The sequence below is a fragment of the Leptodactylus fuscus genome, chromosome 3 (genome assembly GCF_031893055.1).
Source record: "Leptodactylus fuscus isolate aLepFus1 chromosome 3, aLepFus1.hap2, whole genome shotgun sequence".
Taxonomy (NCBI): domain Eukaryota; kingdom Metazoa; phylum Chordata; class Amphibia; order Anura; family Leptodactylidae; genus Leptodactylus; species Leptodactylus fuscus.
Genome location: NC_134267.1, coordinates 35637184 through 35653158, shown reverse-complemented (window position 1 = coordinate 35653158; position 15975 = coordinate 35637184). Strand labels below are relative to the sequence as shown.

The window sequence follows — 15975 nt, the reverse complement described above, 5'->3', positions numbered from 1 at the left end:
GGAGACATGGGCGTCTATTAGCTAGCGCTGAGAGTTTATAGGGAACCTATCACCAGGAAAATGACTGATATAGTTTTGTGGGGAAATATTTAGTATCATTTATATTTTATTAATTGAAATTTCTGTTCTTTCTTTGCTAGGAGTCTAGGAGGCAGTCCTATTAGTGATGGACAGCGTGCCCTCTATGACTGTGTATACAGATAGCTATAGATATATTTAGATATTTATATATCCAGATATATTTCTAGAACACAACTCCAGATGTCATTATCTATAATAGGCATCATTATAGCTTCAACAACCAGCAAAACAAGTGACAAGTGTGAATATTTATAGACCTTGAAGTACACACCTGAGACAGATCTTATCCTCATATTTCCTTAGCTCACCTGTTGAGTCACCTGCTTATAGTATAGATCTGGAGTCTGCCGTACAACCACGTGGTATGAAGCTTATGAGCTGGAAAACAGAATGACTATGTAATACAGAATATATTAGACAGTATACCTTAGTGACTAGGGATGTATCCATAGTGCCAGAGTCCACATAACCCCATTTTCTTCCTACTAAGTTATAGAACTGTTGGGCAACATGGTGGCTCAGTGGTTAGCACTACAGCTTTGCAATGCTGGAGTCCTGCGTTTGAATCCCACCAGGAACAACATCCGCAAGGAGTTTGTATGTTCTCCCCTGTGTTTGCGCGGATTTCCCCCATTCTACAAAGACTTATTGACATGGATTAGTTCTATGTAACTGATAGGTACAGATCGCCTTATGGAAACTTAGGCAGGGGGGTGCACAAGGGCATCAGGTTGGTATCTGAAAAATCTTCTGTAGCTTGACATGTCTGCTTTAAAGAACCTTCCTGTTTTAGGACCTGCTTAATGTATCCCTATATGGGGCTCACAATCTACATAAAAATAACAATAATTTATAGCACCATTAAAAGTTGCCTGTTTTACTGAATGTGTGCATCTTTTTTATAGCCTGGGATTTGCCGTATATACTCGAGTATAAGCCGAATTTTTCAGCACAGTTTTTGTGCCGAAAAAGCCCCCCTTGGCTTATACTCAAGTCCAAGCAAAAAAAAAAGATTTTTTTTTTTTTTTTTTGGGGGGGGGGGGGGGGTCTATGACCAGCTGAAATAGTATGGTATAGAATCTCCCATAAAATAGTGGGGAAAAAAAAGAAGCTGTAAAAAAATAAAATAAAAAATAAAATAAATAAAAGTTGTAAATCCCTCCTTTCCCTAGAATACATATAAAAGTAGAAAATGACTGTGAAACACAAACACATTAGGTATCCCTGTGTCTGACAGTGCCCGGTCTACTGAATATAGGGTATCTGCAGTGCTCCTGTTCCGTCGGGAAGGGATTAATAGGAGCACTGCCGATACCCTATATTCAGCCAGGCTGAATTCCAAGTGGGGGAAAAAAAACTCAGTCCTCAAGCTCAGGGAAGGGGCAGACAGTCAACCAAAACACCCCCACCCCTTCCCCAGCAACTACTGCACCCAAAAACTCCGACCATTTTAATTTTTGAAAATTTCCAGTAGCTGCTGCATTTCCACCCCTCGGCTTATACTCGAGTCAATAAGTTTTCCCATTTCTTGGTGGTAGAATTAGGGGCCTCGGCTTATATTCGGGTCGGCTTATACTCAAGTATATACGGTATGTATAAATCCATACATAATGTGGGGGATCCAGCAGCCTGACATCATTTAACCCCTTTAACCTTCACCAGCTTGACCCAAAACTTTATATACTATATATTTTTATTAATATACATTTACGTTTTAAAGGGGTTAGGCCAAGGCCCTTGTGGTATAAATACTGCGTTGGAAACCGCGGCCTTTTACAGTCCCTGCAAATTGGATGGGAGTTTAACAGAAATGCTGCGAATTCCAAAACCATTGCGTTTTTACAAATCGCAGAATGTCAATCATACCAACAGAAACCGCAATGTGTTTCCATCGCGGTTTTTCCCACAGTGATTCTAGCTGCGGTCTGCTCTATTGCAGGAGTGCCCAACCTGCTGCCCAGTGGCCATGGGGGCACGGGGCTATCTATATTATAGTTGGGGGTAATAGGAATATTAATAGGAATATTTGTCTAGTTCACCAAATTGCTACTATGAAGACAACCTTGTGTATCCATGCTCTCTGTTTCTCAGCAGCGCAGACGGGAGAAGGGGCTTCCATTCCTGGAAGAGGAACCACCGATCATTTATCATTTACCATAAGTGTCTCAGATGGTAATACCCCTTTAAATTAATTGCGGCCCCTGGGACAGGTTCAGCCTGTCAGTGAGGCCCTCGGATCAGTAAAGGTTGTGTACCCCGTTGTATACAGTGTCATAGCTTATTCATCATTAGTACGGAGGTGATGTGTATTTATCTCGCACCTACCTCTTACAGTATGTCGTCTTGTCATCAGCGGCAGAAAAGCGTGTAATGTCAGTGTGCGAAATTTGTTACCGTATTAATAGTCATTACTGTTTTCTGTCAACAATTGTGAAGTGTGTAGCGGTGCGAAGAGTCCCAATATCCAGCGTTATGTAATAGAATTATTAATACACATCGCTTAGAATACATGTTCATTGCTGTGATTATGTAAGTCTGGACTCCTACTATTATACATGCTAATTACAAATACTAATCCAGATTACAGATTAACAAATACTAATCATGTAAGAAAAATCCATATTTATCGGGAAAGTGGAGCTCCTCTCACATGGGTATCCCGGCCACATCTGTATTTATAGCTACTCGATAACCAATTGGTTGTTTGACAATTTGGATACAACCATGACAAACGTGAGCGGCTCTCCATGAATCATGTCAGATAAATTTTAAAAAAAAAACATATTTCTTGTAATGGTGACTTGTACCATTATTTATTTCTCTTGCGGCAACATCTTACCATAACCTCCAGATTATGGCCCAATACAAGGACATTCTTTACGTGCAGCTGATCTGAATTAGGTAACATCATCAGTTCTATTAGGCTGGGTTCACATAGGGTTTTTTGGGATGCATTTTGATTCGGAATATGCATCAGAATCCGGCTCAAAAAAACTGCCTCCCATTGAAATCGATGGGAGCCAGTCATTTCCTTTTTGCGCGAGCAGGGACAAGAAGCGACCTGCCCTTTCTTAAAGTGGATTCTGCAGCTGATTCAACCACGGACGTCCGCCTCGCAACACCTCCCAACTAGGCCCATTCATTTGGGCCTAATCCGGAACAGAATGCCACGACTGGATGCCGGTGCACTGCACTGGCATCCAGTCACGGCTTGTGGTTTTTAGGACCGGAATCTGAGACGGCCTCCGTGTCAAATCCTGGTCCAAAAAACTTACGTGTGAATTTACCCTTATAGAAATCTCTCCGTCCTGGATTAGTGGTTTGTTAATATGGCTTTTATGATTGGGTCCTGGATTTGTAACACAGCACGCTATGGGTCCATGCTGCATTCTTAGGGCCAGTTCACACGGAGTTAACGCGCTCGCATTCTGGCACGTAATGTCAGCGCTCAAAACAGATCACATTCATTTCAATGGGTCGTTACAGGCGTATAACGTGCGTAATTTTGCACAAAATTACGCGCCTTATACGCCTGTAACGACCCATTGAAATGAATGTGATCTGTTTTGAGCGCTGACATTCTGACATGTGTATACGTGCCAGAATGCGAGCACCTTAACTCTTCGGGTCAGTGCACATGGAGTTTTTTGGCGATGATTTTGACGCTGAATCCGCCTCAAAATCAGCCTTCAAACAAACCTCCCAATAGAACTCTATCGGGAGGCTTTTTTTTTAGACTGATTTTGAGGCAGAGTCAGTGATAAAATCAGCGCCAAAAAATCCTGTGTGCACTAAACACTTGACGTTTGGCAGGGGTCTGATACTTGGACGATCAGCTGTCTGAGGAGACCGCATTTGGGTGAGGGCCGAAGTCTCTTCATAGAAAACGCAGCACAGTGCTGTACATTATACAACGGCAACTACTAGCTCAGACAGCTGATCTGCAGGGTCCCGGGTGTTGGACCCCCTGCTGATCTGCAGATGACGGCCAATTTTATGGATCGGTCATCAATTCCTAACCTCTTTAAGTACTTGTATTTGATGGTAAAGGGTTAAAGGCTTCCTTAGCCAAGGTGGAAACTCCTTGTAATGCTTTTGGCTTGCCATGTTAATTTCCCATTCTGTACATGCCAGTTTTTCGGGTCCTTGTAATGATTTAGTTCTATATAATTGATAGTTACAGATCGCCTTATGGAAACTTAGGCAGGGGGTGCACAAGGGCATCAGGCTGGTATCTGAAAAATCTTCCGTAGCTTGACATGTCTGCTTTCAAGAACCTTCCTGTTTCAGGACCTGCTTAATGGAAAATAAAATAAATGATATACTTTATAAGAAACACACATGACAGGCTTTGTTAAATGTATGCGCCGCGCGCCTTCAGGGACTTGGCCCGCTGCCTAGGCTATGGCTATGCATTAGAAAGTACATTAAAGGTATCTCAAATTCTATAAATATTTCTAAATTGTCGCAGAATGTAAGTGAAAGCCTGGCCTGGGCCGCAGCTGAAATAAATGTGTTTGCCCTTTGTGGCGACTCGTAAGAGATTCTAAAAGTAACAAGAGGTCACTCAGAAAAATGTCCAGATATTGCAAAATCTTAGCATTTCTGACACGTGGCTATACTTAGTAATGGGAGGAGAGGGAGGTGGCACGCTAGTAATTACGGAATATGTCATTTTATAGGTACGGCGGTGGGCGAGACGGGCATCGGCCTCATTCTTTACATGATTAGATTTCAGATTACAAAACTTTTCTAGGTCACATTTTCTAGTGGCCTTTCACCACACCTCTATTACTGCGCTCACAAACCTGTCTTTAGAGTCGTAGATTAGATGTGACAGCCATTTTGCAGGCAACTGGTGTGCAAGCCATTAATTCTCTGCTGGCTCGCTCATTTGTCTCACGTCTTTGCCCGAGGCTCGAATCGGAGCTTTAAAGGGCTTGTCCAGTTTCAGCAAGTAATTGTTATTGTTTGATAATGAAAGGTTATACAGTTTTCCAATATTCTTTCTATATCCATTCTTCATGGTTTTCTAGATGTTTTTTTTTTTTTTTTTTTTTACTTCCAGTGGATAAAAATCAGTCATGGTCATGTGATATACAGTCCGTGGTCATGTGATATACAGTCCATGGTCGTGTGATATACGGTCCGTGGTCATGTGATGGACAGTCATGGTCATGTGATATACAGTCTGGTCATGTGATGGTTAGTCATGGTCATGTGATGGACAGTGTATGGTCATGTGATGTACAGTCATGGTCATGTGATATACCGTCTATGGTCATGTGATGGACAGTCCATGGTCATGTTATATACAGTCCATGGCCATGTGATATGCAGTCCATAGCCATGTGATACACAGTCCATGGTCATGTGATGGACAGTCATGGTCATGTGATATACAGTCCATGGTCACGTGATATACAGTCCATGGTCACGTGATATGCAGTCCATGGTCACGTGACATACAGTCCATGGTCACGTGACATACAGTCCATGGTCATGTGATATACAGTCCATGGTCATGTTATATACAGTCCATGGTCATGTGATATACAGTCCATGGTCATGTGATGGACAGTCATGGTCATGTGATGCACAGTCCATGGTCACGTGATATACAGTCCATGGTCACGTGATGGACAGTCTGTGGTAATGTGATGTACACACAGTGACATCCGCATAGGTCGCAGAGCATGCCCACAACAGCCTGCCATAGCTCAGAGCACAAGTTCAGGGACCATAGTCGTGTATAGAAAATAAAAGATGAAGGAAAAGAGAATATGTTTCAGCAATCAGCATCTGTCTTATTAGTGAATACAAGTTGTGATACATTTCCCCTAATGCTGGAATTGGTACATGTTAATTTTCACTTTTCCCTAACCACAATATATAATTGTGGTTGTTAGCTGGATAATTTTTCATGATGGCGAGTACACAGAGGGAAATGCTAAAGTACTTTTTTATTGTCGGTATGAACAATTTGCCGTCTGTTAATGAAATATTCTTTGTAACTCTTAATTTATTAGAAAAGGAAGGGTTTTTTTCAGCTCATAAATTGGTTGAATGAAATGAGTTGTGTGGTTATGTATTAGTATATGGTCTATATTAGAGATCCTGTATATAATCCACGACCCCCCCTACCCATATGAATGCTCCCCTTATAAGTACAGCAGATTCATTACTTTCGTCTATTGCATTATCTGATCCTTTCTATTAGCCAAAAGTCACAATATTTCTCTTTATCACTTGGCCTAATATGAAAATTGACCAGTTCCCAGTACTCATACTGAGCATGCCCGTAATTGGGTTTCCCAACACCACAAAAACAAAGACCTATAGGATAGACACTTAGTATCAGGTGGTGATCTGTCTTTTTGGACCCCCTCAATCACTCGTTTTAAGGCACCAGGTGCAGTAACCAGAACAGTTGCTATGACGTGTATAGCGTCCTAGTGTATAGACTAGCGTGAATAATGAAGAGGCCGTATCCTCCTTCCCCTCCAAACTACTGATCAGGAGGGGTGCTGAGAAATCATAGCTCTCCTATCTAGTTTATTTGCCTATTTTAGCAAATATATCCATATACTGCTCTTTGAAAACCGTTTTTTGTAGTCCGGGGCTCTATGTGGCGTGAACACGGTGGAAAAAAAAAAAACGGATTTTTACAGTCACTGCAAAGTGGATGGACTTCTAGTGAATCTCATCCACACTTTGCAGAAAAACATGCTCAGCGGACACCCTGCGATTTCCAATACTGCTGTGGTTCTGGAAATTGCATCATGTTAAGTATAGCTACGTAAATACAGTTGTTTAGGTATAATGGAAGCAGAAAGTCCACAGAGGAAGCCTCTAGAAATCCATGAAAAACACTGCAGGAAAAGCCGCTACGTGTTCCTGCTGCGTTTTTTACCACGGCCCTCTTTTACCTGCTGGGTCTTTAGACTTAGGGCTAGTTCACACGGGCACAGAGGGGGTGGATTATGGCGCGGAATCCACGTCATAATCTGCCCCCTCAAAATGGTGCTCTCATTGAGCCCGCGGCAGCACCCTCCGGACTAGGCCCATTCATTTTGGGCCTAATCCGGAAGCGTATTTTGGTCCCGATTTTGACGCGGCTTCAAAATCAGTACCAAAATACGCGATTACATTCCGTCCCCGTGTGAACTAGGCCTGAAACAGGGCTGCACAGGCAATAGGCCAAACCACTGACTCCGACTCTTCTGTTTTTCCATAGCCCAACTCCGACTTCAATTCTTTCCTTGTTTAGTCAGAAGCAGATCATCAAATTTGCAGAAAAGGCTAGCAATTTAATTATGCAATAAAGTATGCAGATCATTAAATATACAATATGAGTAATTAAGTTATATCATTAAAAATAATTCATTATTTTATTTTTGAGCTTTTCTGACTCCATCCAAAACTGACTCTGACTTCTGCTCTGACTCCAGCTCCACAGTCCTGATATTCGTCTGTAGACCTGTCTGTATTTTTTAGTTACCTTCTTATCACAGATTTACATACAAGGCTCCCTTTACCTTCCTCTGACCTTCCTGTTTTTTGTGCAAGATGAAGTTTTCGTAGAATTGTACCCTTAGCAATTGAGGTGGAGAGTAACAGGAAAGGTCATTTTATTCCAAGGTTGCTTCATTGCTGATTGTTTTGTGGTTTTGATGTCGGAATTTGTCAATGCTGATGAAGCCTAACACGCTGTTTTTTCTTGTCATTTCAGATTGCTAAGCAATTGAAGTTTGCCACATTTAGCCATTATCATGTTGGGATCAAGGAAAGCATCGATTCTCCCATCTGGATTTTATCTACTTGTTTTTGTGCCTCTGTTGTGCCATGTGGGAACTATATATGGCGAAACCACCCCTACTCCTGAAAATGTAACTGCAGATCCTTGCACTGGCTCCTATTATTGCAAAGAAGGGGTCATTTTACCCATCTGGGAGCCTCAGAATCCTTCATATGGTGATAAAATTGCAAGAGCGACGGTATATTTTGTGGCTATGGTCTACATGTTCTTAGGTGTATCGATCATCGCTGATCGCTTCATGTCCTCCATTGAAGTGATTACATCTCAAGAAAAAGAGATAACCATCAAGAAACCCAACGGTGAAACCACAAAGACAACTGTAAGGATATGGAACGAGACTGTGTCCAACTTGACCCTGATGGCTCTTGGTTCGTCCGCTCCTGAAATTCTTCTTTCTGTGATTGAAGTATGCGGCCATAACTTTGAGGCCGGGGACCTTGGTCCTAGCACAATTGTAGGCAGCGCTGCATTCAATATGTTCATCATCATTGCCCTTTGCGTCTACGTGGTACCCGATGGTGAGACAAGGAGGATTAAGCATCTTAGAGTTTTCTTTGTCACCGCAGCTTGGAGCATATTTGCCTACACTTGGCTGTACATGATCTTATCTGTTTTTTCTCCTGGTATTGTTGAAGTCTGGGAAAGTTTACTTACCTTTTTCTTCTTTCCAATTTGTGTTGTTTTTGCTTGGGTGGCAGATAGGAGGTTGTTGTTTTACAAATATGTCTATAAGAGGTATCGGGCCGGAAAGCAGAGGGGTATGATCATCGAAACGGAAGGAGATAGACCATCCTCTAAAGCTGATATTGAGATGGATGGTAAGGCTCTCAACTCCCACACTGATAACTTCCTCGATGGCTCTTTAGTTCTTGAAGTTGACGAAAAGGACCAAGACGATGAGGAGGCAAGAAGAGATATGGCTAGAATTTTGAAGGAACTGAAACAAAAACACCCTGAGAAAGAAATGGAGCAGTTGATCGAGTTGGCTAACTATCAAGTTCTAAGCCAGCAGCAAAAAAGCAGAGCCTTTTATCGCATCCAAGCTACCCGCTTGATGACCGGTGCTGGCAATATTCTAAAGAGACATGCAGCAGATCAAGCAAGGAAAGCTGTCAGTATGCATGAGGTTAACAATGACGTGATAGAAAACGATCCAGTCAGCAAGATTTACTTCGAGCAAGCAACTTACCAGTGCCTAGAAAACTGTGGGACAGTGGCACTAACAATTTTTCGTCGAGGTGGTGATTTAACCAACACAGTCTTTGTCGACTTCAGAACAGAAGATGGCACTGCCAATGCAGGATCTGATTACGAATTTACTGAAGGAACCGTTGTTTTCAAACCTGGTGAGACCCAGAAGGAGGTTAAGGTTGGCATTATTGATGATGACATCTTTGAAGAAGATGAAAACTTTCTGGTCCATCTTAGCAATGTTCGCGTTAACTCTGAGGCCACAGAAACCACAGTAAATTTTGAGTCAAATCACGTAACGACACTTGCATGTCTTGGAACACCCTCAACTGCTACGGTTACCATCTTTGATGATGATCATGCTGGTATCTTTACCTTTGAGGAACCAAATACCCACGTGAGCGAGAGCGTTGGCATCATGGAAGTGAAAGTTCTGAGAACCTCTGGCGCTCGAGGAACTGTTATTGTACCCTATAAAACAGTAGAGGGCACGGCAAGAGGTGGTGGCGAAGACTTTGAAGATACATGTGGACAGCTGGAGTTCCAAAACGATGAGATTGTGTAAGTACCATATATATAAGTCCTCCTTTACCATGTCTTTGTAGTAGTGTACTAAAGTTAATCCCATTTACATGTCGTCAAATATAGTAAATGCACCTTTAAAAAAAAATCTATTTTTTGCTAAACAGATTTGTCTTATGGAACCATCAGATTATAGCTGGACATACGAATGAAATGGCTATATCTCTGGACTATCCCATAAACATACGTGCTTAAGATGGTCATATACATTATATTTTCAGTGTGGCCACCCATCCATCTACTGTTTATGAGGCTTCTCGAGAAGGGTTCCAGTGTTGGATCCCAACATGCTCACTTATTTTGGTCTCGAAGAGAAAGGTTGTCTGGCAGAGGCCTTCTCCCCGTTTCCATCATCAGAATATATGGAAGCTTGGCTGAGTATGCACGTGTAATGGGAAAATCAGGAAAGATGGCGGTCGTCCAGACAAACTGCCGGGATTACGTCCATGTTTATTTTAGTAATGGCCAGCAGTTTAGCTCGCAGGGTAACAATGGATTGGTAAGGGTGAAAACCAAGAAACCCAATCCATGAAGGAATTTTGGGCCGTTGCATGTGCGTTAAACTGTTTCGATTTGACACTTTTTGAACCTTTTTGGTTGACCTAATGCTATTTTCTAAAAGAATTGGTGAATCTTTTTTGTCTTGCAATGTTAAATTCCATTCTGTGCTTATTGCGGAATTAGAGAAAAGTAGTATTCGTTTATTTTTCCGGGAAGAACATTCATAGGTGATAGAACGCCAGAATATTATGCAACAAGGAGCCTGATGGGTTCGGTTGACGCTGAATATCTTATCTAGTTATGAAACTTAGGATGACCCACTTTAGATTCTTAAGAGTTTTTGTCATGCGTACCTTTGGATGTTAACTAGGGGTTTACGTTTTCCCTGACTGTCGTAAAAAAGACTGTATAAAAGTTTTACGAAAATTGCAAAGTATATATAAGCCTAGAAAAACATAGCTTACTTTCTAAAAACAGTGCCACATTCGTCTACAGGCTGTGTGAGGTATTGCACGTAAACGTACTTACTTCAATGCAACTGAGCTGTAATACCAACCATATCCCATTCACATGTGTGGCGCTGTTTCGAGAAGAAAGCAGTCATGTTTTTCTAAACGGGTTATTTGGCAAATATTTGACTAGAGAAAGAAACATATTGTGTCATTCTCCCAGCTTGAAACGCAACGTTGTGAATCTCTTTACTAAAGTGACATCACCGTTATTTGTCACAGTCAATCTGCCGCACACGGTAATATGAAGCTCTGTAAATATTTGCCAGGCAGGCATGGGAGATAAGAATGAGATCGACAGTCATCATCACACTTTATTGCTTGTCTCGTTGCATACTATTTAGTCTGCAGCCCTTTTGTGCGTTCATGGAGTGAGTAGCCGTTTTTCTAGGTAGTGAAGCATGGTAGCGATTTTTACACGTTTTTGTCGTTTGTATTCCGTAGACTTGCCGTATTTAATGAGGATAGTCGGCTCTATGAGAGCTAGAATATTCATTACATGTGCGGTGTACACCTGGGTAGTCACACACTAAGCCGCGGTGTTCTCCGCTCTTACCTTGTTCGTGAGCGCTCGCTGCCTCGGCCTTGCTTAGAGCTGGAGATCGGAATATAATTATTTATTAAAAGCCGTTCTTTACGTAATGGAAAAGAGAATGTTGTATCCACAATGTAGACAGCAGGGTCAACACTTCACTCGATGTGTTTGGGAGATCCACGTTCGAGGTTTTCATTCCAAAGTGGCTTGAGTTTTTCTTAAGAGACTCTGTTATGAATAGTACTTCAGATAGCAGATAGATTTAGTCCTTAAAGTAGAGCTGATACCTACAAACCGGTTGTAGGGACGAGAAAGTCTAACTTTTTTTTTTATACAGGTTTCTATATACTTTATGATTTAGTTATTCAAGGCCTTTAAAATCTCTATTTGCAGTCATAGGGGAGAATTTATTAAGGCTACACCAATCTTAAAGGGAGTATGTCATCAGGGTGAAGGGTATTATAGCAAAAACACTGAAAGGACAAGCTCATCTGGATGTTACCCCTCGTTCACATCTGTGTTGGTATTGCGTCTGGGGGAGTCCGTATGGGGACCCCCCCCCCCCCCCCCGAACGGAATAACAAACGCAATTGCAAGCGCTGTGCAGTAAAAGCACACGGACCCCATAGACTATAATGGGGTCCGTGTGCTTGCCGCGAGCTGCCCACACGAATCCTGCCGACAGGAAAGTAGATTGTGAACTACTTTCCTGTCCGCATGTTCTGTGCAGAGATCTGGCGGGAAGCACACGGACCCCATTATAGTCTATGGGGTCCATGAGCTTTTACTGCACCAGCGCTTGCTCCCCATGCGGACTCCCCCGGACAGAATTCCAACGCAGATGTGAACCAACCCTTACTCCTTTTTCCAATAACGATTTGTGTACCCATTGCCAAAATAGTCTGGAGCACCAAGGGCGTCTCTTTTGCTCCAAACTGCTATGGCTTGGGAGGCAAGGAGGGCGTATTAAAGCCGTGAGGGTGTCACCGCTAACCCCTTCTGAGCAATGTGGGTGTCACCGCTAACCCCTTCGGAGCAATGAGGGTGTCACCGCTAACCCCTTCAGAGCAATGAGGGTGTCACAGCTAACCCCTTCAGAGCAATGAGGGTGTCATTGCTAACCCCTTCGGAGCAATGAGGGTGTCACCGCTAACCCCTTCAGAGCAATGAGGGTGTCACAGCTAACACCTTTAGAGCAATGAGGGTGTCACAGCTAACCCCTTTGGAGCAATGAGGGTGTCACCGCTAACTCCTTCAGAGCAATGAGGGTGTCACAGCTAACCCCTTTAGAGCAATGAGGGTGTCACAGCTAACCCCTTTGGAGCAATGAGGGTGTCACTGTTAACCGCTTCAGAGCAATGAGGGTGTCACCGCTAACCCCTTCGGAGCAATGCTAAAATAACTCATTGGTCCAAAGAGCTCACTTCTATATAGACAAAAACAGTGATATCTTGACAACAAAGGCACCAATTCACAAGGGGAAAGCACTATTCGTTTCACGTGACCCTGGGTTGATATGCTGAATTCTACTAACATACTTACTTTAAGTTTAACGGACATCGGACTTCTAGGACCAATCCAGAAGAGGGAGAGGATTCAGGACTGTTGCCCTTATACAGCTTCTCTCCTCACAAAATTCCATCTCCATTTAAGTGCTTAGGAGCACTGCACCATATTCATTCTTGGGATGGATAGAGGACCATGAATTCGCACTATCACCAGTTATAAAGTGATGGCACATCCTAGAGCTAGGCCTTTAGGTTCTTCTTGTTTTTTGCATAACAATCTAAAGTTTCTATAAGCGGGGAAGAACCTTAATACCAAGAGCTGGGGATGATGATCTTGGGGTATATGAATATTCAGGAATACCCACGTCCTACAACTGAGAACACTATGGTAAGGAAGGCAAGGGGGAACTCTGGTGTTTACTTTGCTCAGACAAGTTCAGTTCTGTCAAGTTCTACCTTTCACATGACTTTATCTTTAGCAATTTGTTTTTTTTTTAAGCCATGAAATGACCTCATCAGATGGAGATATTTATTCTTGTTGTCTGGGGTTACATCACTCTCATCCCCTCTAGGCACAACGCTGTGATAGATAACCTGTGCCGTTTCCCAGGAAATTGCAAATAAACAACTTAACCATATGATGTTAATTTATGGCTAAAAATCATGGGAGGAAAGCCAGAAAAACAATGCAATGTTGTGGAACTGCATGTAAGTCTTTAGCACTAGAAAGTGAGCGGAGGAAACTGAACAAGACCATTTGTGTATGTTCACACAGTAGGCTTGTATCGGGTACCTGTTCTGTAGACGCATGGCTAGTAGGGCATTAATGGATTTGGTAATCTTACGACAAGGATTGAAGAACTCGTTCGGGTTCCTGGAGCTATTTGTGAACTTTCTGGTAGAGACAACATACAGATGCTTTCAGGACTCGGTAAACACGAATCTGACAATGACAGCGAGTTGGTTAATGTAACCTACTGTACCGAATGCTTTGTCAATTGGATTTTCTTTCCTGTCTGACACAACCACAGTAATTTACTACTGCACGTCTTTCATCATGCTTCTTGTTTGTTCTTAGACATTTTTTTAGCTTCCTTATGAAAAATAAGAAAAATCACAATAGAAATTAAAAATAAGACAAAATCTAGGTCTCTCTTATCCGCTGGATTATTATACACAGATCTGCTGCTCTCTGCTCAGAGAGGAGTCTGCAGCTTCTGAGTGCAAGGGGGATTGATCTACTTCTGACTAGCTGCTTGTATTCTTTCTGATGGGAGGTTAGTCATAGACAGCAAGCAGCTTTACTTGTTGTGCTCAGTGCTCTCTTTTTCTGTTTTTAGCTACATCATAACCTGGATTTGAAGACCGGTGTCCCTAGATCTTTTATATTATGTTCACTTTTTTTGCTTTTCTCAGCTGTTTGCTATTTTACAGTTACTTCTGGCAGAATTAACAGTATAATTTACAAGCTGTTCCTAGAAGTCTTTTTGTTAGAATACTGTTAGTAGTGATTTTGACAACTTGACAATCTAGACGTGCTGTGTTGACCAAAGGCAAATTCATAATATCTGGACTTCTGGGTTCGAGACACAAATGGAAGATACATGTTGAGATATATTTTCAATGTTGCATTGGACTGTCTTCAGATGAGGTCCTGTTATCACCATGTTCTGACTAGTGAGATCTCAGTAAAAAGGGTAAGAAACCCTGGTTTAGATTATACAGTGGTATAATGTTATGGAACTTATGCGTTAAGAAAACAGTTTGCTAAATATTCTTGAATTTAGTAGCCAGGTAGACCACTATGTTTTTAGTGACCAAGCAAAATCTTTCATAGATGCCGACATGAAACAAAAAAATTAGGCGCTAATGGCAAATTTCTGTGCTTATGGCTACCTGATTTTTGTTTCTTAAGAAAGGCTGATGATATGTTCAACTTTAGGGTAAGTTCACACGGAGTATTTTGGTCAGGATTTTGAGGCCGTATCCGCCTCAATATCCTAACCAAAAAGATGGCTCCCATTGAAATCAATGGGAGCCGCTCAGGTTTTTTTTCTGGGAACAAACTGGCTCCCGGAGAAAAAGCCTGAGCGGCTCCCATTGATTTCAATGGGAGCCGTCTTTCTGGTTAGGATTTTGAGGCGGATACGGCCTCAAAATACCAAAAAGAAGCGAGATGCTCATTCTTCAGGCCGTTTCGCCTCGCGATTCGCCTTGAAGACACTCCCTCCTCCCGACTAGGCCCATTCATTGGGCCTAATCCGGAGCGGAGTGCGCGACTGGATGCCAGTGCAGTGCACCGACATTCAGTCGCGGCTACCTGTTTTTTGGTCTGGTACCTGAGTATGAACTTACCCTCAAGACCCCTGGGGATTTATAGGTTAACAGATACAGAGGCGATATAGATACAGAGCCCAATAGTGACAAGATTGCGAGGCACATGTATCTTGCCAGTGCTATTCAGAATTTCTCCAGCTTTATCGTTCTCCTCTCAAAACTGATTTTATGTTTTTGTTCCTCTGTGTACAATATGAGGCGACACTGTGTAAATTTTGATCAATGTGGCCTACTTAGCATGCCTGTAAGGCAGTGTCACCGAGCATGCTCCGAAGACATTAAGCTAAAAGAGAAAAGGGAAAAAAAAAAATCTTATGGTGTTAGGCACAATGTAAAAAATCATGCAGCTCAACTGGAGCATGCCCATTGCAAAAAATCACGGAAGCAAATGTGCACTTAGAAACATAGGACATGTTACTCCAAAAAATCATTCTCTTCTGCTATGATTCCTTGATTTTCCCAGGCGCTGGAATATCTTTGGTGAAGGCATCCTCTTAGAATTTTCCGGAGCCATGGTGTTTTGTGTGACGTGAGACTATGGCTTTGTCCAGATGTCATCTTTGGGAATCAGTATAGATATTATAGCGGATAAGACGATGAATAGACGCGCACATAATGTATCCGGCTTAGGCTGCTCTTGACCTTGAGAATTCTGGTTCTGATCTGTAGAATTGTGCTCTAATTATTTCCATTTAATCAATATGCACCTTTCCTGCCGCAGGAGAAGATTTCTAAATAAATAATGTGGCCGTGTTTTCTGTAGGGAATTGCGCACGAGCCGGCCTGATGGCATGCTTTAGAATGCATGCTGTGCTTCATTATCTTGTAAAATGTGCTGCATTGCCCTGAAACGGGCCCAGAGCATTGAAGTGTGGAGATATATAGGTCAGCACCGTATCATTTGGCCTTCAT

At 42.3% G+C, this 15975-nt stretch overlaps 1 protein-coding gene and 1 long non-coding RNA gene across 8 annotated transcripts in view; one reads left to right on the top strand and one right to left on the bottom strand.

The window, feature by feature from the left end:
- Positions 1-15975, top strand: part of SLC8A1 (solute carrier family 8 member A1) — a 269144-nt gene that overhangs the window by 10577 nt on the left and 242592 nt on the right. For all 6 annotated transcript variants that reach the window (XM_075267413.1, XM_075267408.1, XM_075267412.1 and 3 more), the window contains exon 2: positions 7814-9652. In XM_075267413.1, coding sequence (XP_075123514.1) covers positions 7854-9652 — 1799 coding nt within the window. In that variant the 5' untranslated portion in view covers positions 7814-7853. The remainder of the gene's footprint in view (positions 1-7813; positions 9653-15975) is intronic.
- LOC142197286 (uncharacterized) overlaps positions 1-15975 on the bottom strand; it is a 282948-nt gene that overhangs the window by 127996 nt on the left and 138977 nt on the right. The gene's annotated exons all lie outside the window — the stretch shown is intronic.